This window comes from Thunnus albacares, chromosome 24, assembly GCF_914725855.1.
Source record: "Thunnus albacares chromosome 24, fThuAlb1.1, whole genome shotgun sequence".
NCBI lineage: Eukaryota > Metazoa > Chordata > Actinopteri > Scombriformes > Scombridae > Thunnus > Thunnus albacares.
The window spans coordinates 5,582,491-5,606,867 of record NC_058129.1 but is presented as its reverse complement, the minus strand read 5'-3'; the positions used below and the strand labels follow the sequence as shown (position 1 = coordinate 5,606,867).

General features: G+C 41.9%; 1 protein-coding gene across 4 annotated transcripts in view; it reads left to right on the top strand.

The window, feature by feature from the left end:
• The window catches only part of mgat5 (alpha-1,6-mannosylglycoprotein 6-beta-N-acetylglucosaminyltransferase), a 91,609-nt gene that overhangs the window by 11,319 nt on the left and 55,913 nt on the right, over nucleotides 1-24,377 (top strand). For 2 of the 4 annotated variants that reach the window (XM_044344732.1, XM_044344731.1), the window contains 2 exons: nucleotides 3,623-4,105; nucleotides 10,329-10,493. In XM_044344732.1, coding sequence (XP_044200667.1) covers nucleotides 3,865-4,105; nucleotides 10,329-10,493 — 406 coding nt within the window. In that variant the 5' untranslated portion in view covers nucleotides 3,623-3,864. Of the gene's footprint in view, nucleotides 1-3,619; nucleotides 4,106-10,328; nucleotides 10,494-24,377 lie in introns of all 4 variants that reach the window. The other 2 variants (XM_044344730.1, XM_044344729.1) reach the window with 1 other exon arrangement.

Genomic DNA, 24,377 nt, shown 5'->3' with positions numbered 1-24,377 from the left:
TATGCACTGCTGGGGAGGAAGAAGAGGAGGAGGAGAAGGGGGGGGGGGGGGGGGTGAATTGCTGCATCGCCCCTTTCTCTACAGATTACAGGACACAGCCTGTGATTGGAAAGCTTCCTAACAAAGCAGTGCTGGTGCACGATCAGTTTCAGTTCTTAAATAAGACGGATGGACGCGGGAAAACAGGCCAGACAACGGAGCCAGCTCCGACTGAGAATGTGTGTTTTCAGAAGCGGTTCAGTCTAGTGTTGTGTGTAGGTTTTGGCTTCTTGCAGTGATGTACCATGGGGCAGTCTGAGCGGCGTTCCTCTCTGATAAACAGCCCCAAAGCCTCCCATCCTTGTCGGCGCTCAACCAGCGAGCGCTGCCAGCCTTTTCCCTGCCCTCCTCCAACACAGTCCCGAGCAATGAGAGACATCCAATGTTATCAGCACTGCAGATTGCACAGCGCTACTGTCAAGGGCTTGTCTCATGAATTCACAGTGCAGTGCAGAGATTTTTTTTTTTTTTTTCCTCTCTTTACCCTACGGAAAGGCTTGTTTTGCACACATCACAAAGCAGATCAGTCAGTTAAATGTCAGAAAAAAAAAAAGATACAGGAGTTTCCATTTTTTACAAGTGTCTTCACTCCAGACAACACGGCGTTCGTCACCGCTTTGTTATAAAAAGATCTCTGTGCGCACAGAAAGCAAACATGAGCCTTTGTCTTAAATGACTGAACAATTATGATGTGTCATAACCTGCTGTGAGACTCCAACCCCGTTGGAAGCGGCTCGCAGCTGTTTCTGACCTATTTATGAAGCTTGATGGATGTAAGGTGAAAAGAGCCTTTTGTGTGTGGCTATCTTTTGTGTTTCTGGGGGAAGGTGATATAACCATCTCTGTCTTGTCTTATTCTGAGTGCCGACCGCCTTAGATACAAGAAAAATATTCTTAGTAAAAGATCAATAAACACTAGAGTCGGGACCGATCCCAGCCAGTATCGGTATCGGGTGCCGATACTGATGCTTTCATGTTGGCTTTTGAACTGTTGAACGTGAGGAGGCGGCACAGGTCCATACAGTAACTCCAAAGGCAGCAGAGAAATTAATAGAAGCTATATACTGAATATAAAACAGTCCGTCCTTTGTGATTGTTATCACCTTCTCCTTTTTGTTTGATACATTTGATTATTTGCATGTTGCGATGTTTTATTTCTTCTAAGAGACTTCAGACTTTTAACCTGTTTTAATCTGTTCTTAACTTGTGTTTTTAGCATATAATACATTCATTTATTTTTAACCTCAGTTTCTGTCTGCATGCTGTTTTGGGTCAGCACAACTCCTCAATAGAAATTATTCGTTTTTTCTTTTAAGTCACACTCCACACCCACGGCAAATTTAGCTTTGGAATACATTTAAATTTAATGCATTTTTGTATATTTTTTACTCTTAATAGGAAGTTCTGTGTGGTTTACTGCAGCCTCATGTAACCTTACACATAAGACCAACAATAATAATAATATTCCTGATAAATAATCAAATTCAGGTATCAGAATCGGATCGGAACTGAAGAATAGCGGATCGGTGCATCTTTAACAATAACATTTTAGTTGTGAGAGTCAAGCAGATATTGGTTTTCTCTCAGTGCTGCATCCATGCAGGCGGCTGTGGTCTTGACCTGGATAGAGCTGCTTTGAAAGAGAACGAGAGAGACGCAGTTGAAAAGCAAGGCTGAAGAAATCCCCTCCCCACACTTAGCCTCATTTACAGCCACAGCAGTCGAATGCAGATGAGAGAACATCTACAACATCTTTTTTTTTTTTTTTTTTTTCTTTTGGCTTGATTGCACGCTAGAAAGATTTTATTTTATTTTTTTTTTGTATTGCTTAATGCAAAGCCAGAGGCATTTATTTAGCTGTGCTCAGATTGCCTTGAGGTTGTCAGTAAGGAGTGTTGAACTATTTAACAGCTTCACAAGTGCTGCGGGGCGGTCTCGTTCTGCATTGTATGCAAAAGTTTGATGGTTTTGGCCAAACGTGTTGTCATTGGCATGGTCGCAGTCAGCAATAAAGATAGCAAGCATGAAACTAGAATATAACTGTTAAATGTTTACAGGAATTGGCTTTTTCTCACAGGTCTGCGAAGCCGTTCACATAGTGGAGGAAATGTTTTTTCTTCAATGAATTCATAAAAGTGGCTTTTAACCTTTTCCTGACCTGCTGAAATCAAGCTGTTTGTAGTAATTAGGGCTGAAACTAACAATTATTTTAATTATTGATGAATCTGTTGATTGTTTTCTCAATTATTCAGTTAGTTGTTTGGTCTTTAAAATGTCAGAAAATTGTGAAAAATGATCATTTTCCAGAACCCAAGATGCCACTTACTCACTTGTCATAGAGAACTAAATAAACCCTAAAATATTCACATTTAAGAAGATGGAACCAGAGAATTGTTGGTGATTAATATTCCGTCGATCGACAAATCAATGAATTGACTAATCGTTGCAGCCCTGCTGGTGATTTTCCACCCTGAGCAGCAAACGTCCTTCACAGATATCAACTGCTGTTTAACAGATTACATGAAACTTAGTTTGACTAACCTTTCCCTTGACATTTTCCCTCTTACATTTTTCTTTTGCTATAGTGGGAGTGAATAAATAAACCTTTGACCTTTTCTATTTCAGACATACGTACACATGCTCAACTACACATATGCAGCGTGTGGTAGAGCCTCCATCATTTGTCTAGCAGAAAATCCTGCTTAAATTGAGCAAAACATAAAAAAAAAAAAAAAAACGGCAATGTATTTAGAATTCTGTTGGTGTTCTCGCTTGTCAGTGAGGAAGACGAATTGTAGGCTATCCAAATGTTTAGATTTTGAGGGAACTATAAGCCTTTTTGCATAAATTCCACACAGGCCTATCAATCATGAAACATCACACTGTCTGGGCCAGACAAGCCGGTTCTGTGTAGCCTCTCTCTCAGTGTCACACAGGCATTAAACTCAGTTTTTAAATAACTTTAGAGGACTTTATTGTGTTTTTTTTACCAGCAGTATCAAGTACTCCTGTTTATTTATCACGTGTAAATAAATCAAGATTGATACGTTATTGACATTACAAGGTGAAAAGAAGTTTTCCCGGCAGGCTACAGGGAAGGGTTTGGTGTGTCACCGTTCTGTCTGCATATTGCAGGAGCTTACACACACACACACACACACACACAGTGACGTACAGTTGGGATACAGTGCGTCTCTGTGCTGTGCTTCTCTGCTGAAAGTAACAGACAGAAGGTCTGTACTCAACTCAGGTGTAATACCTCCTGGCTACTTCATCTTACTCTAAAACCTATTCAGATGAACTTTATGAAGCCTTCCTGCTGTTTTTCAGAAGCTTATATATCAGGATTTAAGGCTTTGTGATGTTTCTGCTGGAAAGAAATGTTTTAATTTGACAGACAGATTACAGACTGCAGTTTACTCTGAGTTATAGCTGACACTGCGGACTTGCCGTCCAATTTTCAGTGTTTTTATAATAATAACGTACAGGTGGGGTTGGGATTTGGAGAAGAATTCCCTCAATATCTGTGTTTATCTAACCAGCCACCTGTCTGTTCTCTCTCTCTGTGTGTTCTCTGCAGCAGGATGCAGCAAGTCGGACTCAGTCCACTGAGATGTTAGTGAGAGATGAGGATGGGTCAGAGAAGGAAATCACGCCGGTGAGGCAAACAAGCCACCGCCCCTGAAAATCCAACACAGCTACACCGACTGACGCAGCCATGCCCCGCCTGCCCTCCTGATTCTCCCCCCCCCCCCCCCGTCCTCCTGCATTCTCCCCTCCTGTCAAACCAGAGTCACAACCCTCCCGACTTCCCGTCAAGTCAGCATGGCTACACCGTTCTTATGGAAACTGTCATCCCAGAAGCTGGGCTTCTTCCTGGTCAGCTTCGGCTTCATCTGGGGCATGATGCTGTTGCATTTCACCATCCAGCAGCGAGCCAGCCATGAGAACAGCGCTGTGCTACGGCAGCAGATCCTGGACCTCAGCAAGCGCTACATCAAGGCGCTGGCTGAGGAGAACCAAAGCGTCATGGATGGGCCTTATGTGGGAACCATGACAGCTTATGGTGAGTAACCGGCTCTCTAGCTGCTGTTCACGTCACCTAAATGGAATCAGACTGATCTTTCTTGTTTTTCCTGTAGTTTTGTTATGAAATACACTTTTATCAACTGTCTTAATCTTTTAACAAAAGGTTAAGACATCGCACAGTAATGAGTCAAAGCAATTGGCACAATTTGGCTAATCGGAGATGATTGGAGAGGTTTAGGGACACCAGTGACACCACAAACTAAAAACTCCCTAGCTCCTATAAGGTTAGACCAGGAAGAGGTCTGGAATATTATACAGGTGGACAAGATGTAGAAGGTTTATTGTGTTCTGTGTAGTTCTGGCATAAAGCATGTCCTAATTATTGTTATTCAAATATGACTCATTATAGACGAGGACCAAAAACACTTTTTTGAGCCTTATTTGAACCGATGTAGTTTTGTTGGTGTTTTAGCCACATGCTAAACAAGCACATTTCCAGAAACTAGAAGATGTCACTTGTCAAATGATAATACATGCATCATGGCCTTACAGTTCTTCTGTCATAAGCTTTTCCATTTGCCAAATGCCAAAAAAAAAATCTATAAAAAAGGGTGGATGTTAAGGGGTTAAAGTTGCAACTGTCATGTCTCACCGTAGGTATGGAAGCTCATCAATAGGCTTTATGTTAAAAGAATAGAATAAGAGATGCCAAACATATCTGAAAGCAGCTCAGACCGGCTTAACGTGGAACAACGTACAGGTGACCTTCTAAGTGTTTGATGTAGAGGAATCAGCAGGATGAGCCTGCAATTCTTTCATTTGCATAAGATCATTACCAGGTAGAAACAGAATAATAGAAACACCTTAAACCAAGTTACTACTGCATCATGATGTGGGCTTCTTTTTACATCTTCTTTAAATTGGATGGAATGGTTCCACACGTGTCCCTCTTGAGAAGAAACAACACCGCCTATATTCAAGAAAAACTCATCCAGGAGATGTAAAAACGCTGACACAGCTGCATCAGGGCATCATACTGTAATAGCACATGTCCACAAGACCCATCAATAAGTTATTCATGCCATTAATAGACCTGTATGGGTCGACAGGAGGCTTCATTAGAAACCTGAGATTGGAATTGATTGTTCTCTAATGCCCAGAGAAACAACAGGATACAGTAAAGCTCCTGGAGATTAAATCGGCTCCCAGGGAACATAAAGAAGAGATTGGAGTACACAAAGAAACCAATAGAGTGTGCGAGCGTTGTCATTTTTGAGACATACCGGCCGGTAATGACGGCGGCACATGTAGCTGTGTGTCTTATCTCTCATATTTTGACCTTTTTCATATCATACAGCGTCTTTAATCTCTTTGCGTGCCGTAAAAAGCCGGATTAAATAACTGATTAAATAAAAAAAAAAAAGCAAGACACAAATACTTTCTTATATTAGGATTTGAAGCTAGGTCTCTCTTTTGTTGGATTTAAATAACATTAATGTCGAAGATTACAATCAGCTAGGCTACAGGCTATATTTAGAAGTAAGTGATTTACCTTATTTTCAGCAGCCTTTAGTAGTATTTAAGGCTTGCAGGGGTTCAACAGAGAGGTGAGCAGTAAAACTTGTTTTAGCAGGCCCTAGAAAATCAAACCTCACTGTCTCACATATTGAATCAAGAGCAACAGTATGACTTGGTATCTCCCTCTACCGAAGGTTTCCTCTCTCTCCCTACAAGGAAAGTAACTATATAATACATTTACTTGCTGTAGAGTGGGAGCTATCCTACTGTGATTAATTTGGGGTTCATGTAATCTAAGCCCATCTCATAGATTTTAGTCTCCAGGGAAGAGCGTCCTGTCCAGTTTGTTTTGTTCCCTTTTATGATGGATTGATATTCATAGTGGCCGTCGGAGCTGCAGAACAGCCTGCTGACCGCCGTCCAATATCACATCAAAATCCATTTCATGTCCTTGATTAGATAGGGAGGCAGCAGGATACTTTGTGCTTCCTGCGCTCGCTCTCTCGGTCGATGATTTGTCCTGATCCAATCTGTAATGAGTTTAAGGGGAACCAGGGTTTCCTCCTTTGCTACCCCTAAATGACCCATAAAATCTTAATGCATGTGAATTTAATATGGAAGCCCATTTGGAGCGCGGTTGGAACATCGGTTTATTGGTCAGGCTCACTGGAAGAAACACACCTGTTGAACGGAGTGGAAGCAAAGTGCGCCCGTGTGAAGATTTCTGTAATGCAGCTTTCACATTTGCCTAAATGAGTGGTTATCAAATCGGGGGGAGGGCAAGGGTAAACAGTGGATCATGTCAGCTGAGATAGCCTACTTGACATGGTGCTTTAAAGTTCTTTTTAGTGGAAATATAGTGTAAAATATATAAAAATGATGGACCTACAGTCTGTGTTGGACGAGGTGTTCATTTTCATTTCTTTATTGTGCAATCTTATTAATATTTCACCACATTAAAAAAAGGCATTTACACGAACCATGTACCAAAATACGCAACAAAATATCAAACTCACCTTCAAAACTCTGTAAAATATGCAGTTATTCCATTTCCTTTTGGGCTTTTGATTTTTTTTTTCAGGTACACGGTAGTCAGAAGTAGTAACTGTCTGAGGAAGAGAAGGAACGACGTGTCACTGTTCATAGAGCTCAAACGCTGATAGCCTGTATCTCAGCCCTCCATACAGAGTGAGACGACTCCACCTGAAACTGAACTCAAATCAGACTGCACAGAGAGAGGGGGGAAAAACTTTAGGGAAAGCTTGAATTAAATTCTAGATGTGTCTGTTTTGTGGGTGAGAAATGAATCCAGCTCTAAAGGTCTATAATCTAAGAGAACAGCAACACTATACCTAGCTATTATAACACCTCCTAGATTCCTGCAGTCATCCCATCAAAACCACAGTCATGCTATCCCCTCCCTTTCACAACAAGTCAGATGTGACAAGGATATGATCTTTCCTTTTTCCAGCTCCCCCCTCAACCCCCGCCCCCCTCTTGAAACCGAGCCGCGCAGCCCCCTCGCGACAAGCCACAAGACACCGTCTCCTGTTACCGCACAACTCGGCAGCTATTGTAGGCTTCTTTTGTGGCGCAGGACACACATCACACTTCGCCTCGTCCCGCTCCGTAGGGCCGGTATCAGAGTTCAGGAGGATCCAGCTGCCCCCACGGCGAGCGCTGGGTGTGGTGTCAGCTTGTATCGCTGGTCTAATCCCGTCTGTCCTCTGGAAGGTCATTGTGTGCTCCTTCTGCTTCTGCCTGCTCTTTGTTATTGAACACTAGTAAGACATGGAGACCACTACCAGGCCAGGGGTCAAGGTTTGCCTTGCGGATAACAGTAAACAATAGGGATCACTGATGAATGCCTCGGGCTTATGTTTACTTATAATCACTTCTTTTCAATGCCCATAGGCTTAATGAAAGATCCCTAGTCATTGCTCATCCAGATTATTATCTTAGTTCAGTATGTTTAACGCTCCAGGATTTGTTTTGCAACTGTATCACCTTGCTAAGAAATATTGAGACAGGCAGAAATGTGTCCCTAGGCGTGCTATTAGTCATCTGGTTACCTGGCAGCAGTGTTGTGTACAGAAGGACAAGCTAGAGTGTTGTTCACAGCACCATGGATGCTTTTCTAACTCAATGACTAATGAAGGTCTCTGAGCCTCACATTTAATTATTGTGAAACTTATGCTCTCAGTATCACAACGTGTGCTTTTTAACATTTAATGTCTCAAACATCAAATGTCTGCATCTTTGTCACCTTATTCAAGGCTTATGTTTAAAGCAAACTTTTCTAGAACATCCTGTATTTTTTTAGCATTGAACCCACCGCATGCTCTCTGGATGCAAATCGCAGGATATTAGGTCTTTCTCACTGCAGAGTACAGCATGTTTGTAGTCGTGTCCTTGGGAGTTCCATCTCGCCAAGTTCAAGCGGAGGATGCGGTAGACCCCATTTGCAACTGGGACAGCAGCATTCTTGCTGACATCACCAGCTGAGCTCCGGTGGTTACATTTCAACACGACCCGTCTACACCTGTTGTGAGAGAAAATATTCTCAATTCAAAGGCTCAAAAACAGGACAAACATGCCAGATGTTTCAGAGCTTTTCAACCATGTTGAAACACCACACGCTGCTGTTTGTTTTCCAATTATTACATATATTTTAGATTTTAGAGATGTGCTGAGGTCTGTACATAGAAGGAGCCAAAAGAGGAAATAAAGCATAACAGATCCCCTTCAACTTTACCTTCAGTTTATCTGACAAAAAGAAATATATCTTATGATATCTTATGATATAAAACAGAATCTAAATGGTTACTTCCTTGACTGAAAGAAAAATCTAAAAACTTCTCTGCCATTGCTGCTGGTTGATGCAAAACACATGTTGGGATATTTGTCTACCCAAAATCCACAAAAGTCAGCTCTCAGAGCAAAATTGCCGTGCTTGTCAAAACATATGGAGTGAACAACACAACATACTGTCGAGTAAGGCTATATTTTTTGTATTATGTGTTATTACAAACATCTTATTTCTGGAACGGAACCTGGAAGTTGTGGTTTCACATTGGCTTCCTGTGAGCGGCTTACCTTACCTATCTTTTTTTCTTTCCTATTGTACAGCATGTTGAAGTCAGCTAAAGTACAAGCTGAAATATTAAACAAGCTGTTAGATTCTCTCTGATGCTCAGCCTGATGCTAGTAGGCACAGGCCTGTGTGCCAGAGGTGAACAGAGGGGGGCATTAACTCCAGGCTCCCCTCCCTTTTTTTTTCCTCCCCTAATTATGTACAGCCCGATAGCTTGGCAAAGCCGCCGCTCCAAATCTTTCCATTTGGTTTCTTCCTGGTCTCACTGTGCTACGAGCTCTGTGCATCAGCTCCTCCCAGCGCGCAGAGCTCGTCCAAATCAGACAAATGCTCTGGCGTTTTCTCTTCACACCAATCAGGCTGGTGCGCTCTGCCAGGCCTCGTCGCGCCCCTTGCCAATCTCTCTGACGTGATGAAAACTGGCGTGTCAAATGCATCACTGTGAGGGGAAAATGTGGCGCTTGTATGTGATAGACAAGCTGCAATTATCATCATCTCAGGAAACCAAAGCATGATGCACTCCGAATCTGTTCTGTACGCACAGAAGCCAATGCATACATAATATAATACACACTCGGTCTGTTGATAATGGCAGAGCTCTTTGCTGATGACAAATAGCATGTTGATGATAACATAATTGTTGTTATGGTGTATGTACCAGTTACAGCGACTTGACTTAACATTTCTGTATAAATGTCACCGCAATCGCTGCAGGTTACAGCATCAGAAACAAGATCTAGAAATGCCACGTCTTAAAATCACGACTGCCATTTTCAATGTATGGCCTATCCGTCTCGTTACTGGTCAGCATCCCTCCTGCTTGTTATGCCGTTAGCTGTGTCCTATGCGGATAAATGCTCATGGAAAAAAAAAAAAAAAAAAAGACGCCCACAGAAATGCAAAGACCCAAATTAAACAGCAAGGTCACTCGCAATGGCGCGGCGGCTCCGGTTTTACATTTAAATGAGCCTCAAGCTGGCTGCCTGAAATCCAACGACTGGTTGTAAAGGGAGATGAAGTGTCCCCGTTCATATATTTCCAGACATACTTGAGAAACGCTTCCCAGACTACAGGCGGCAGCAAAAATTACACGTACTCACTGTAACCGTAACCCTGGTGATAATGAAAGAATTGGACGTTTTCTCTTATTGTTCAGTTAATCAGATACAGATCGAGCCTGTTAGTCCAGACATCTATTTAATGACTTTCATATGCTCTCTTCAACAGCCTTTCATTCATGGTCACTCTGATGAGGTCTCATCTAAAGACTAAAACCTGATTGTGTATATATTCTATCCCACATACTTGGCATTTTATATATTTATCAGGAACTGTTGTTGCTATTAAAGCTAGTTTTAGCTATGCTAGCTGTGTAGTTATATGGATAGCTATGTTCTTGATCCAAGCTGAAATATCTCAACAGCTACTGGATGGATTGCCTTGAAATTTTTACAGACATTCATGGACCACAGAGGTTCCTAATCCTGCTTCGGTTTGGTTTGCTTGACATTTGTGGTCTTGTGTGAAATGTCTGATCAAGTATAAGGCAGATTGCTAAGACATTTGGTGATATTTTAGGATATTGGTGGAGAAATAAAGAACATTTCACAATAAAACCCAATAATATGATGCACATTCTCACTTTCAGACCTGAAGAAGACCCTCGCAGTGCTGCTGGATAACATCATGCTGAGGCTGGGCAAGCTGGAGTCCAAAGTGGAGAACATCTACAACGGCACGGGGGGAAACCTGACCAACGGCACCAGCACCGCCACACCAAGCTCCACGAATTCAGAGAAAGTTAACGTGGCAGGTATGTCTTGGGTTTTATTGTATTTTTGTGTGCTTGTGACAGTGAGGTGGCAAGGGAAGGGAAGCTGTGCCTTACTTTCTGAAGTTGGCTTCAGAAAGTCAATAGTCACATACACCATGACTCATGTTTGGGTCAGTTTCCCACAGTTTATTTTTCTAGAAGAACCCCCGGTGTATTAAAACGCACAGTAAACATATAGTAGCTGAGCCCAATTAAAAGCTGATTGTTTGTGCTTTCTATGAGCTTACATGACCCCTGTTTTATTTCAAAATTCTCGCAGTGAAAAGCTTTCCCCAGGCATACGCCCAACTAAATCCTCACAGTATTGCACAGTGCACACCAGGCACTTTATAGGACCAGACCGCATCCTTGGACATAATTCAAATAAGGGCTCCGTTCACGCTGCATGACCCTTTTATTAGTTTTCATTGATTTTCCTGCCAGCTTTCAGATGATGAATTCAGCCCAGTTGAGAGAGTTGAAGTGTTGGTTTTTCTGGGATCTTGGGACTTGCTCTCAGTTGTTTGCGCAGTATTAAACAGTAAGAATGTGGCGTCTGTGCTCTGAAGCAATATATGCAGAATTGGATGAGGCTGATTGAGTTGCACAAAGTCACATTTGAATGGTTTGAATCCTAATGACAGCTGCTGCACTGGCATCTTTTAGCAAATATCTATTCCGCCTTTTTTTTCTTTTAAAGCCACGAGTTGAGTTGCGGTAAGTGAACATAAGCATCATATGAAAGTGACGGAACATCATCAATGTGTCATGAGACAGTATGCAGCTCTCTGACTTTCGTGATGACTCAACACCTGATTTCCTTTTTTAAACCGCCAGCCACTAATGCCACATGCTTTTACATTTAAAAGTGAAAGTGTTAAGTACGTCTGTCTGACTCTAAAACAATCATCTAGTCTTTGGACGGGTGCTTTGTGTAGTGCTGTATAATCCTCAAAGAGCTTTTCTCTTATCCTGATATAAATGTTTCTGCACTGAGATGAATTTAAGACAATGTAATCATAATAAAATGTACTTGGTTCCTTTTTAAAAGCATCAATTGCCAGTAGATGTGGTGGTCAGTATTAGCTGATGAATAGAAAATTAGCTGACAGCAATTTCGATTAATCAGAGATTAATCACTTGTTATTTTTTTAAATGGCAAAAATCCATTGGGTCAAGCTGCTCAAATATGAATATTTGCTGGTTTTCTTCAATAATATGATATAAACAATGATAGTAAACTTAATATCTTTTGGTTTTGGATTGTTGGTTGGGCAAAGCAAGACATTTGAAGAAGTCATTTTTTACTATTTTCTTACAAGCAATTAATTGTGAAAATAACCAGCAGATTAACTGATAATGAAAATCATCATTACTGTCAACAGATTATGTAAGCACTCGGTATTGTAAAATTAGGTTAAAGAAAATGCAAAAAATGATACAACTGCATATGCAGACTAGTTATGTAAAATCGTATCTAAAAATAACTGTGATTTTTGGCAGCCGAGGCGTCTCAGCCAGTGTGTGCAAGAGTTAGTTGTCTGACTATAAATGTCTGTTTTCAATCTCACCATTGTGGACACTAGAGATATGACACTAATCTCATCCACTATTGTCGAGGCACTCTTGGCTTGAGCTCCTGTGTTTTGGACCGATAGTAGCTGGACCTGTGACACATGTCAATAAACCCGCAGCACCCTTCAGAGACAACGTTTGGATCCTCAGTGCAGGTCAAGCTGACAAAGCGGCACCCACATCTCTCTTGGCAATGAACTAAAAGCCCCCACCAATCCAGAGTCCTCATCGGTGCATGTCTCCTGTCTTGGAGTGGGTGGCAGGGAGCGCTATTGCCAACTTCACTAGTGCTCCTCCCTGACTGGAAGGCAATTACAGAGATAAGAATCTGGACAGTGAAGGGAACACGCCTGCCTTTCAGAGAGGCTGCTATCAAGATGGAGTCGAGCAGCAGCCCTGGGACTGCACTGTTTCCGCCTCAGTTGTATACATTTTCTTTGCCAAGGACTTGGCATGTCAGGGACCAAACCTGGCTCCGTCTTACTCGGAGCAGAGGATGGGTTGAACTTTACCACATCACACAGAACAGTGACTTTTTTGGAGGTTTACACCATCACATCTCTGCTTGACAGAGCTGAATCTCCTCTTTCATCCTGGGGAAAAAAAAGAAGCTGTTCAGCTCAGTAACTGCTCCCAGAAATAAATGTCTGTCAATTCACTCGGATACCTTTTTGAATTAGACGTTTTATATGACAGAGAGTGAAAAAGAAATCACATCATCAGCACTGTCGGGGGATGATCCAGGGTATTTTGTTTGTTGCTCGTGTTTTATTTCCTCCTGTGCTAGCTCTCTGAAATCCCACATCGCACAAATATGATTGAGGCTATTTTGAAAGAAAAACATGAAAAAATGCCCCAAATGTTCAGGGACTCTTCCCAAGGCCTCTGAGGATTTGCTTAGGATGCCGAAAATGGTAGTGTGCAAAAATCTGAATTTCATTTTAACTAAAAAAAAAAAAAAATACATTAGATATTCTCAGACTTCTTCAGAAACTTCCCAACTGAGCCTGGTGTCGACATGTAAGCAGTGTAACAACAGTAAGTCCAAATTGTCTCGGGCTACTTACTGCTGCTGTCGTGAGCTAACAGCTGTGCACACATTGTTTCTTGTGATTGCTCATCTCACAAGAATGTGGCCCTGTAGTGCCGCCACCCCATATAAAGGGCAGAAGATGGTATTTGGGCGCCGGGAACCTTTAAAGGGATGTTGCAAAAAAAGCAGGTCTGCAGGCCAGAGTACGTGCACAAAAAGTGATACTTATAAACAAAAACCCCAGAACCCCAAAACCCCAGAACCCCAAAATCCCAGAACCCCAAAATCCCAGAACCCCAGAAATTCAACAAAAATAACTTGAGCCATAGCAACAAATACAATCTGCAGCTTCACAGCAAGCTGCCACCCACTCTCTTCCCTACTTCATTCAATAGACCCGTGACCGGCCTTTTACCTTCACAGCCTCATCTAACTGGAACGTACCAGTTGTTACCGCTGACGGTCACAATTCGCTATGGTTACACACACAGCTATTAATGCACCAAATAATACAGAATGTCATTTACTACAAAACATCCTCATCCTTCCTACGTCAACTTGACAGAGCCTAGTGACTCACCGCTGAGTGCTGCTAATGATGCACACCTGTTGTCACTATCACTGATTAACTCAACTCAAAAAAAAAAAAAAAAACCAGAAACAAAATACTCATTCATTTGTGCAGCATGACTGAAATGAACAGAAACATCAGACTGAAATTAGCGATTTCACACAAAAACGTTAGTATTGTTGGGAAGCAGGGCTTAGTGAAAAGGGAGAGGAGCAACCTTTTCACAGGCCCGCTCTCATTGCTTTACTGTCACACTCCATTGTTTGCGCTATAAAAACAGCACTTTGAAGAAGATGCCTCTGTTGCAGCGACACTTGTTCTGTTTATGCACAGGAATAGTTTAGGCATTTGGCCTTGTGCGCTGTTGCATTTAGCAACAAGGACAAGAGGCACAGAAGCCCCTTATAGTATCAAAACAAGTCCATCTACCAGTAGAGGCATGCTTGGGGTCTTCCTACAATGTGTGAATGAATGAATTATGTTTCTGTTTGTGTACTGCTGCGTTTTCTTCAACTGTTTTAAAAAAAAAAAAAAACCAAGTCAATCTGGCCTTGGTTGCTGCCTAGCAGGAGGCAGATGGGACTCGGTCCAACAGCGGTCTGTGAAGCCTTGTCTTGCCATGGCTCGCTGATGTGGCTAATCAACCTCCCCAGCAGTGTTTCATCCGTGAGCCGGGGCCTGTGGAAATGTAATCTCGTTCTACACACACACGCACACAAACACCCCGGCGTAGAAACAGATGTAATGAATGTTAAGGTGGTGATTTGCAGCCATCTAACTAGCCCTCACCCCTTTCTTTCTTCATCTCTTCCTCCTCTGCGATATATCTCCCCCACCCCCCTTGCGAGCGTTATCAACGTCCCTTCCGTCTCGCTGCCGGTGATTTTTTCAGGTGATTCGTAGCTTTCTGTCACTCTGACATTGTCTGCTTTTTTTTTTTTTTCTGGTAAACAAAGACCTGTGCGTTCTCCGCTCAGGGCGTCTTCAATCCTTTGTCTCTTGCGTCTGCTTGCATCTCCATTCACAGTGAAAGATGAGATCCACGGTGTCAGCGTCAACAAAGGAAAAGGGACAAGGACAGAATTCCTGCCCTGCTTTCTGCAAGATTTCATTGGCCAAAAATGACGTCTTTGACACTGCGCTTTAGCTGATGCTTTTATTTATGCAGAGCAACTTAGAGGAGGGAGAATATCAGTATTCAGAAAAAATCTAATCCTCGCAACATCATCATATTATTAGCATTTTAATACTGGAAACATCTTGCGGGCCTCTCGTGGATTCAGAGCAGAGTGTGTGGTCTCCATTATGTTCTGGAAGGCCTGTTTTCTTCTTCAGCGTGCGGATCAATACTAATAAAGTACACACATACACACACTCAGTGCTAATATGTTGCTGAGAGATGCTGTCTGCACCAACACACAAGCGAATACTCGCACGAACGCTGACACTCATCAACACACAGTCTTCTGTAAATGGCATAGCAGCGTTGGCGTAACTGAAAACTTCTAAAATCATTAGTTTTGTAGGTGTTATGATTCATACTTAACAGTGTTTTAGTTGGTTTTTGTTTCAATACTGTAAATAGACAAAATTTCCATAATGAAAAAGTTAATTATATGCTTTTTTGTTCTTCCTGCAGCTGCTAATTTGCTTTAGTGGCTTTGTGGTGAATTACAGCACTGTGATGCAATGAGATGATACAAAAAAAAATCCAGCATCTTATCGACAACCAGTCAGATTCGAGCCTGCAGTCGGAGCGTCCTGCTTCCTGAATCTTGACACCTTTTAATGTAACAATCTGGAGACGAAGTGTTTCTCTACATCTTGTGCTCACCTGCACATATGAGAGCTTGACACAGCATGGAGTTCTAGCCTCCCCAGGACTTTCCCTTCACAAACCAGCAGGAAACAAGCACAGACAGGCTCTTTCACTGTCAGTGTGTGTGCGCGCATATTTCCATTTGCGTATGGAATCCATCACAGAAAAAGCTCACACACTGTATCAGGTCCCTGGAGATCCCACCCATACGGAGTGCATCAGAACCTCTTATAGCGCCGTCGTAAACAAACAGCAAACAGCAAGAAAGTGCAGACAGTTTTGCTTTCATTAAGTTCGTTGCCTGGCAAAGCGTTAGAGCCAAGGAATGCCTCCTCGGGCGCTGTCGACAGGGCTTGTGGAATCATCGCTCCGTTAGCTTGAAATATGTGCACGCTATCTTTTACACAATAATCATTACATCACAGATATTCAACCACTCCTGGAAATAGATTTCAACAGAAAAAAATTTTGAACATGTACAACATCATCCACGGCCATATCGTTTGTCATGGAGACAGAAACCGAGAATGCAAACATTCATACAATTCATACCAGAGATACCAGTATCATAGCAGCCGTTTGAGTACAGTCACTTAGATTTAAAGTGTCACTCACTCTCTGTTAAATTTAAACCTTTATTTAACCACATAAAGAACAATGTACTGTATGTGTGGGTTGCCACAACAGACAGCAGGGATAAAAAGGTGCTGTGTGATGGATAAATACAGCACAAAAGGACAAAACAAGCTGGTAAAACTATCAAAAATAAACACACTTGTATATAGAATTTCCAATCAGCGACTGTACGTTTTTTTTTTTATGTCAAGCCAATGTTGTCCTTGTGGTTAGAAACAAAAAAAAAAAACACTTAATTGCACCCTGAAGGGCTCCATTTCCTGTTTAATCATATTTAATGTATCTAAATAGCAGAAGCAAAAATCCCTTGACCCATTGTTACAGGGGCCAGGGCTCTTTAATAAAGACCAAATGTTGAAAAGAGATGAACCAAAAATTCACTAGAACATGTTTTTTTTTTTTTTTTTTGTTTTTTTTCAACACAATAGCACACATACTGCATTATAAGCTGCTTGCTCACAGTTTATTCAATTTCCAATGTGCGTCATTAAAAGAGGACTCAACAGATTTAGCAATGCGCTCCTGTAATACTGCCGACGGACAGTTTAAAAAAACGATTGAAACGGCAGATATTATTTATTTTATTACACGCATTCTTCAACGCGCTTTTTCTAATCAGATATGCCTCTCATAACGCCATATATCAAATTTCGAAAGGAATTTGTTTCCCTAGAATTCATTATTCAATAGCTGAAACGCATTAAAGTCTGTGAAAAGTGTCACTGACTTTAGAGTCGTGTTACCCGCTCTCTATTAAAAGGTGATGATTTTGCAAGGTGTCTGTTTTGTCAATCAGCCGCCTGAAACTCCACATTTATTCCTCTGTTTCTGAAATATAGATCATCAGCACTGATGCTGCGGTGTAACGATGCTTTTGGAGTTAGCTACAACCTCATAAGAATTAAAAATAGCTTTCTGCTAATCGACTGTGCATACAACTCTATTGAGTTTAGAGCGTTTTAAGGAAAATATACAGTATATTCACATGCCGGGCCCCTTCGTCCCCACACCCACACACACATGCACACATGCACACATGCACACACTGTCTCTCTGTCCTCTGTTTTTCCCACAAGCAGGCTCGTCCCTCTTGAGGTTGTGGCTGATTGAGAAGGCAGGGGTGGGACGGGAAGAACATCTGGGGCTAATGCACCATTGGCTGAGACACGTGTACCCCACTTTTTCACCGTCTCCTTCTCTCTTAACTCGCGCTCTTCCTTCCATCCTTATTTCAATTCAGTGACTGCAAAGTAAACATACAAATATACAGCATTCTTCCCCCCCCCACATGTGCTCTTTTTTTTTTTTTTTTTTTTCCCAGTGTCCTCTGCAAACTCCCTTCTTTCTCCTCTCTCTCTCTTGTTTTCTTTGTATGCTGCAATCAGTCTGCCTCTGCTTGCATCCCCCTTTTTCCTCCACTGTGTCTCTCTCCTCTCTCTCTCTCTCCGTGCCAGGATTGTTGTTGTGCTGGTTAAAGCCACAGCCCTGCAGGAATATAATCTGCGCTGCCTCCTTCTACTAAATATCAGCCGTTTCTCCGGGCGAATCACATGCAGTAATATACACAAACATCCACAGCTCATCTTACATTCACTGCAGATCACACTCGAACCGAGAGGAGACTGCAAAAAAGATGCATTTTGCGCACAGCGTCTGACAAGCGGATAATCTCCCACATTTGTTATAGGCTCGCACACGCGTTCGCACCTTTCTTACAGAGAGATAAAAAGTGATGGTGAGATCATCTTTTTGGTCCTGCATCACGTCGCTCTGTGACTCTCTCGCCGCTTGTTTAATAACAACACATAATATCTGCACCTCCTCTGCCGAGCCTGTGATTTAAACTTAAGCAGACAGAGCATGTTTACAGGAAATGCTCTATATACACGGCAGGTGATCGGAGATGTTTCCTCAAATTAAGCCTTCGGGAGGATGTGGAAAGTTGCTAAGGGAAATCTGCATGTAGAGTGTGTTTTGTTTAGAAACCCTGTTGACAGTTCTCGGTTCAAAAGTCTCTCATCACCACTGCAAAGTTCTTTGGCGACGCGACACTAAAAGCCCAGCGAGCCTCACAGCCTAAACCCACAGCTTTCCACCATTTGTTTGGATCAACAGCGGAACATTAGTCATGGCTCTGCAATGATGAGACCTAATCAAGGTTTTTTTTTTTTTTTTTTTTCTGGCTGCCTTGTGTCCCTGCGCCGCTCTCGGTGCAAAATCCTCCTCTTGGATGTTTTCGGAGAGAACAGCGGGCCGATCAGATTGCTGGAGCACAAAAGAGGGATTGATTACAGCCAGACGCTGTGCTCTGTACAGCAGAGGAAAGGGAGAGAGTGAGGAAACTAGCTTGGATTTGGGTTGTTGTTTTTTTTTTTTTTTTTTTTTTTTACCTCCAGGACTTCACTGTGGAACACTTGTGTGGATCATAGGCAGCACGAGACATGTGTTTTGACCAGCTCCAAACACGTGCCCCTCACACTGGGAAGCCCCTCTGGTCTGTGTTACCCCGCTATGCGCCTTCAGGTGGCAGGCTGGCCTAGACGAGCTGTTTCCAGTGGGTTTCAGGGTAATAATGGTAATAATGAGGTTCAGAGGTTTTCAGCTGATGTGTACGGAGAAACCTCATCATTTACACTCCGAAAAGAAAGACAGAAAAACCAGTGTGGTGAGAAAGGAGCAGTATATTGTGGCTGAGTTCAGCACATGACCTATGTCACATTTCATCTTATCTCTTGTTTCTGTCAGATATGCTGTCATACCAGTTTCTCCTCTCTTCATGTTTTCATGTTCTTTCTTTCTTTGCTCCCCCCCTCAGACCAAAAATAAAACTGACCAGAAACTAATTTAGAATCATTTTAAAGAGGCATGGGGGAAATAAAAAAGAGCCCAATCAAAACAAACAAAGTTAACTATCTGCGTTCCTGACTGTCTGTCTGGTATGACAAAGTGAAGTGAAGGTATCGCCTTTAAGGTCACCATGGTAACCTATACTGAATGGTTAAACCTGCTCCAGGGCAGGTTTGAGTTCAGAGGATCAGATCAACATGTGACAACAGCCTGACTAATGTCTAATTAGATCACTGGAAAAAAAATGATTATTCCTACAAGATCCTTACAGGGACAAAAGTTATGAGTAAAGAGCAATAGAGACATTTTTATACATCATACATACAATACCATGATAATTATGTCAGATTAGAAGGTATAGTTTATCACAGTAAAATACTAATGGCTAGGGATTATAGCTGTAAATTAATTCCACTTTCTCTTGTTTTTTCCTCAGGATTCCTGAAACTGTAGATATCTTTTACACTCTTATTCCATTGAATATTAGCACAGGAAGTTATAAATACAATATTTCAGCCATATATGTCTTATCAGGCGGTCTTCATTCTTTTATTTAGGCTGTTTTTTTGCACAGAATATCAATAGTTTGTTCACTGTGTAACCCAGTTTCCCTGTAGGTATCACTGTTCCATCTCATCATATGAAGTACTTCACTCAGGGTTCTGTTGGTGTTGCAGTTTGATTGGTTTATAATTAAGAACGCCACCTGTTTCACATGAGCTCATGGGAAGGCTGGAAGTCTCAGTTTTAATGGAGCCAGCTTCGTGATACCAGTTAGACAGGATCACCAGTTCCCAGAAACCGAGACTAAGTTGAACTTGCGTCATGAAACAGACCAACTTCTCTCCACCTGCACAGATATTCTGAAACTGAGAGGACATCCTCCATCAGCAGACCTGCTTTCTGTCTTTATTCAGACTGCAGGTAAATCAGATTTGTTTCTCAAATCAGATCTTTAAGACTGATTGTCCGCACTGTTATTTACAAATGGTCAGATGAGATTTGTGTGTCCAGACATCACCGACCTATCTGCATGGGTTGATGTGGTAAAGTTGCAGGCATCAGTAACTATGTACGCTGGTCACGTGGCTTTCCAACGTGGAAGCATGAGAAATGGAGATCCATCATCTTGCCCTATGAACAATCGCACTGTCGGTGCCGTTATCATTGTGTTGCATTATGAGTGATGCAAAGGACACTTTGAAATCTGATTTGAGCAGCCAGAGCATCCGGACTGAGACGCATCTGTAGAAATCCGATCGGAATCGCACTTCAAACCACCTCCAAATGTGGCTTAAATCCAATTTGCAAAAGTCACATTTCATGTGTTTTTTTGTTTTTTTTTTTGGCTGTCTAGACTTTATAAAATCAATCTGGATACAATCTGGATATGCCAAATAATGGATTTAGGCTGGCAGTCTGAACAAGGCTTAATTGATGAGCTGCTGCTGAGATATACACACACACACAAACACACCGGACTGATACCTTGGGTTCCTCTTGCAAAGTGCATCTAAAATTAGCGTTGGCGCTGCGGATCAGAGGACACATTATTTGTATATTTTTTTCAAGGTTTCGCCTCAGCAGAACCACTATAGGGACACTTTACACATAATTAACTTCAAATCACGTCCTTTCATTGCTAAATCGTCTTTGTGTCGTCGAGAACTACTGTAGTAATCTTGTGAAGAACTCCCATAACGCTCCTCTTGTACGCCAGTGTCACTTATTTGGTTTCCACCGACCGGATCGTGTCGTGGAAGCCGGGTATTGGCATGTAACTTGAATGAAGGATTTGAGTTAGTTTAATGTGCTTGAGAGTAAAATTAACAAGACTGAGAGGGATGAGGGAGAAATGAGTAAAAATACACAAGAAAGAGAATAACATAAACCAGATGTAATCTAAACCAGATGTCCTCAATCCAATTCTGGACTTGTCAAATGTCAGATTACCTCATGGACTTGGACTAACACACACGAGGAGAGAGAGGAAAAATAACCCAGCGTGTCATACCGCTTATTGTTCAGTGATGCTATTTAAGGGCTATCAGATGGCCGACACTGTGCTAGGAACTGGCTAATAGTGACCTCAGTACTGTGAGAGGCTCTCGGACGTCTTACGCAAGTTTGAATGATCTCATCTCTCCTCTGCCTCTGGTTCTCTGTTCTCTGTGCATTTAAAGTCACTTGTTATTTTCACTCCTATACGCTGTTCACTCTTTATTTACATCATTTTACCTTGTGGTACTGTCTCTCTGTTTCAAATTAAACTCTTATGACGTGTGTATTGTTGTTAGAATACCATTCAAATAAGGTTTGTCATTTTAGTTCCTTGTTCTCTGCTTTGTTTTTATTCCTTTGTGTACTAGACAGAGGTGTTGTTTGGTGCTTGACTTATCACCTTGCATCATCGCTTCTGTGTGTCAGTCACACCTCACATCACCTTATTCATTCGCATATCAGATAGCAGGTGTGCAGCTGCCTGTGTTTGCTTCTGTTTGCATGCAAATATTCTTGGACAGTTAAGACTCTAGTAAATCTCCTTCACGCTCTGCCGTGCCGTAGGAGTTGTGAGGTGAAAAAGGCAGGTGAAGGGTCTGGCTGGATTGATATTGTTGTTGATATTTTGAACAGTGAGGAGTCTTTGAAACAGCACCATCTCTTCTGTGTTTGATTATGAAGGCAGCTATATTTAGCTGCTCCTTGGCAGCAGCTCCTTCTGCTTGATTAAAGCTAAGAGAAGATTTGCCTGGTGGCTTTGGCACTCCGTGGCTGACTGGCTGAATGACAGGCCGGAGTGAATGACAGGCTGGCTGTGTGTTTGTTTGGTTGGTTGGTCGGTTGGTTGGTTGGTTGGCGGACTGACTGGATGGCTGGGTGTCTGAAGGATGGGATAACAGCATCTCTCTCTGTGCTTGTGGTTCTTGTACGCTGCACAAGACAAGCCACTTCACCAAATGACAAATCACAAGTCAGGTTTCTTTAGGTAGCACCTTCAGTAAACAGAATTGCTACACTGTGATTTACAAAAAATCACAGAACACTAAAGGCAAGAAAAACAAGATGGGACGATGCGCCCCAGTAGCTTGGTTAAGATGCATGCCATATAACCTCCACCATCACTCGCTCTTTCAATTCCTGTCACCTTGCCGCTGTTCCTGTAATAAAGGAACCTGTGGTTCTTGCAGCATACAATAACCACAAGTGCAGTGTGAAAGCATGCATGTTTACAACTCAGCTCAGTGTTTCACTTCTCTTTAACCTCCACGCTTAGGAAAAAACTTAAATCCTCCTGCTTGTTGCTCAAACCCCGCTGCCTTTAGAAACAATAAGAAGCCCTTATTGTGTATTGTGTTCGTCTTGTGACTGGCTGACTCCATCAGGAATGGATTTCTGACCTCCCACTTCTTCTCTCTGTTTTACCACATAGCATACTAATCATGTTAATCACCAAGGGGTGGGTTAGGTCTCCTACTTAAAAATGATAGAAAAATAGCACATTCCTTGTTACTCATTTCAAAATTGCTGTTATTAGTTAGCTTGTTAAGGCTCTGTGCTGAAAGCTGTAATTCACTCTACAATGGAAGAAGCATTAGAGGCCCAAACCTGGTGATTGGATCCACCCAGGAATGAGGAAAATTCATATCCCTTTTCTGTGGACGGTAACGAAAACCAAACAAGTCCACTGTGTTCGTCATGTGTTTGTTTGATAAAACCGAAGAAGTGGGAGTACTTCCACGTTTCTTTCTTCTTGCAGATGGGAATGATCATATTTTCTGGATAATGAAACCTGAGTCTGATATTTCTGCAGAGCAATAACAAAACTCACTGTTTTGGTTGTGTTTATGACTACAGAAAGAGAGTCAGGGCTGAATGATTAATCATTTTTTCATGTCGAAATCGCAAATTGAAAGAGTACAATTTTCAATTTGCCAGAGCTGCAATTTAAATGATAACTTAGATTATTAACAGCGTCTCACGCAGCTGCAGCATGTTAAAGTTAAAACTCGGGCGACAGTTATTTCAGCTGAAATAACTGTCGCCAATAAACTACTCAGCTGTAGCTAATTTATGCTAATTATCTGAGTAGGCCCAGCAGTAAAACGAAACCTTGGGTGTTACCCTTTAAATATGCTCTGTGCGGTTAAAGATGGTTGTGTGGAAGAAGAAATATCACTCATTCACACGTCTGTTCACAAAAGACCGAGCCTCTTTCTCTCTCAGACAGGAAACTAACAGGTACTTTGTTAGTCATCAAGTGAAAAGCAGAGACGCCCGGTGAACAAAGCTGTCAGAATATCATAGTAAAACTTTTACGCACATGATAGTAATTTGAAGCTTATCATTTTAAAAGCTCTGAAACAGTGAAGCAGCTTGTTCTGTCAGTCTATGAAGCTAACGTTAGCTTAAGCAGCTACAGTGCAGAACTTTCAACTGTATCATTAGTAGTCCGATATCAAAACACTGTTGTACGTTTGCCATTATTACCATAACTAGCCAACTATGCTGCTGTTTTTAATAGATATTACTATGTATATATATTTGAATATTATTGAGTAATGTTAAGTGTTCACTCTCTGGCTCACTCAACCACCGCTGCTCTCTCTCTCTCTGTCTGGTGTGTTTACAAACAGCAACCAACAAATCCTGCATAGTGTGCCTTTAAATTGCAATATTGGCCAATACAGAGAGTATTCAAAGATCAACAGACATTATTGATTTTACATTATACACCTACTATAATACAGTAGTATACAACCACATGAAGACTTAATACTCTTCTTCTCTAAATGGTGACTAAACCAGTGGGAACTTGTTGGTTGCTTTCCATCTAACGGGATGTTTTTAGTTGTAGTAGTCAGTAGCATGTCATCACCTCTCTTTTATCTCTCTTTCCTCCCTGATACACACTGCTTAGTGAGCGAGCCAGAGAGTGTCGGTGAAACATGTTTTTCACACTAGTTCAGGTGATGGAGCAGTACAGAAAGGGAAAAGAGGGAGACGTAGGGGGAAAAAAAAAAGTTCACCAGTAGAATATCTGTTATATCTGTTTACTGCAGCAGCTTGTCGGCACAAATAAACTGAATCAACGATGATGGCCAGCCTCTGCTCCACCCTCCACCCACCACCGACAGAAGTCTGACCCAGCGCCGGAGCTGCTGATTAGCTTCACACATACTCACCTCCATAAACACACACCCTCCGTCCTCCCAAAACACCACCCACAAACTCATTACATCAGTCTGGTGTTTGCCTCTAAGCTTTTATCTATTCACCGCACAGCTTACCGTTATGCATTATTTATATTCTGGCTATAAAGGTCAGTGGTGATGACGTTAACGTCTCTGAATGGGGATATCAAAAAGGTGATTATATTGAAGGGAAGCCTGCGTGCAAGCCATG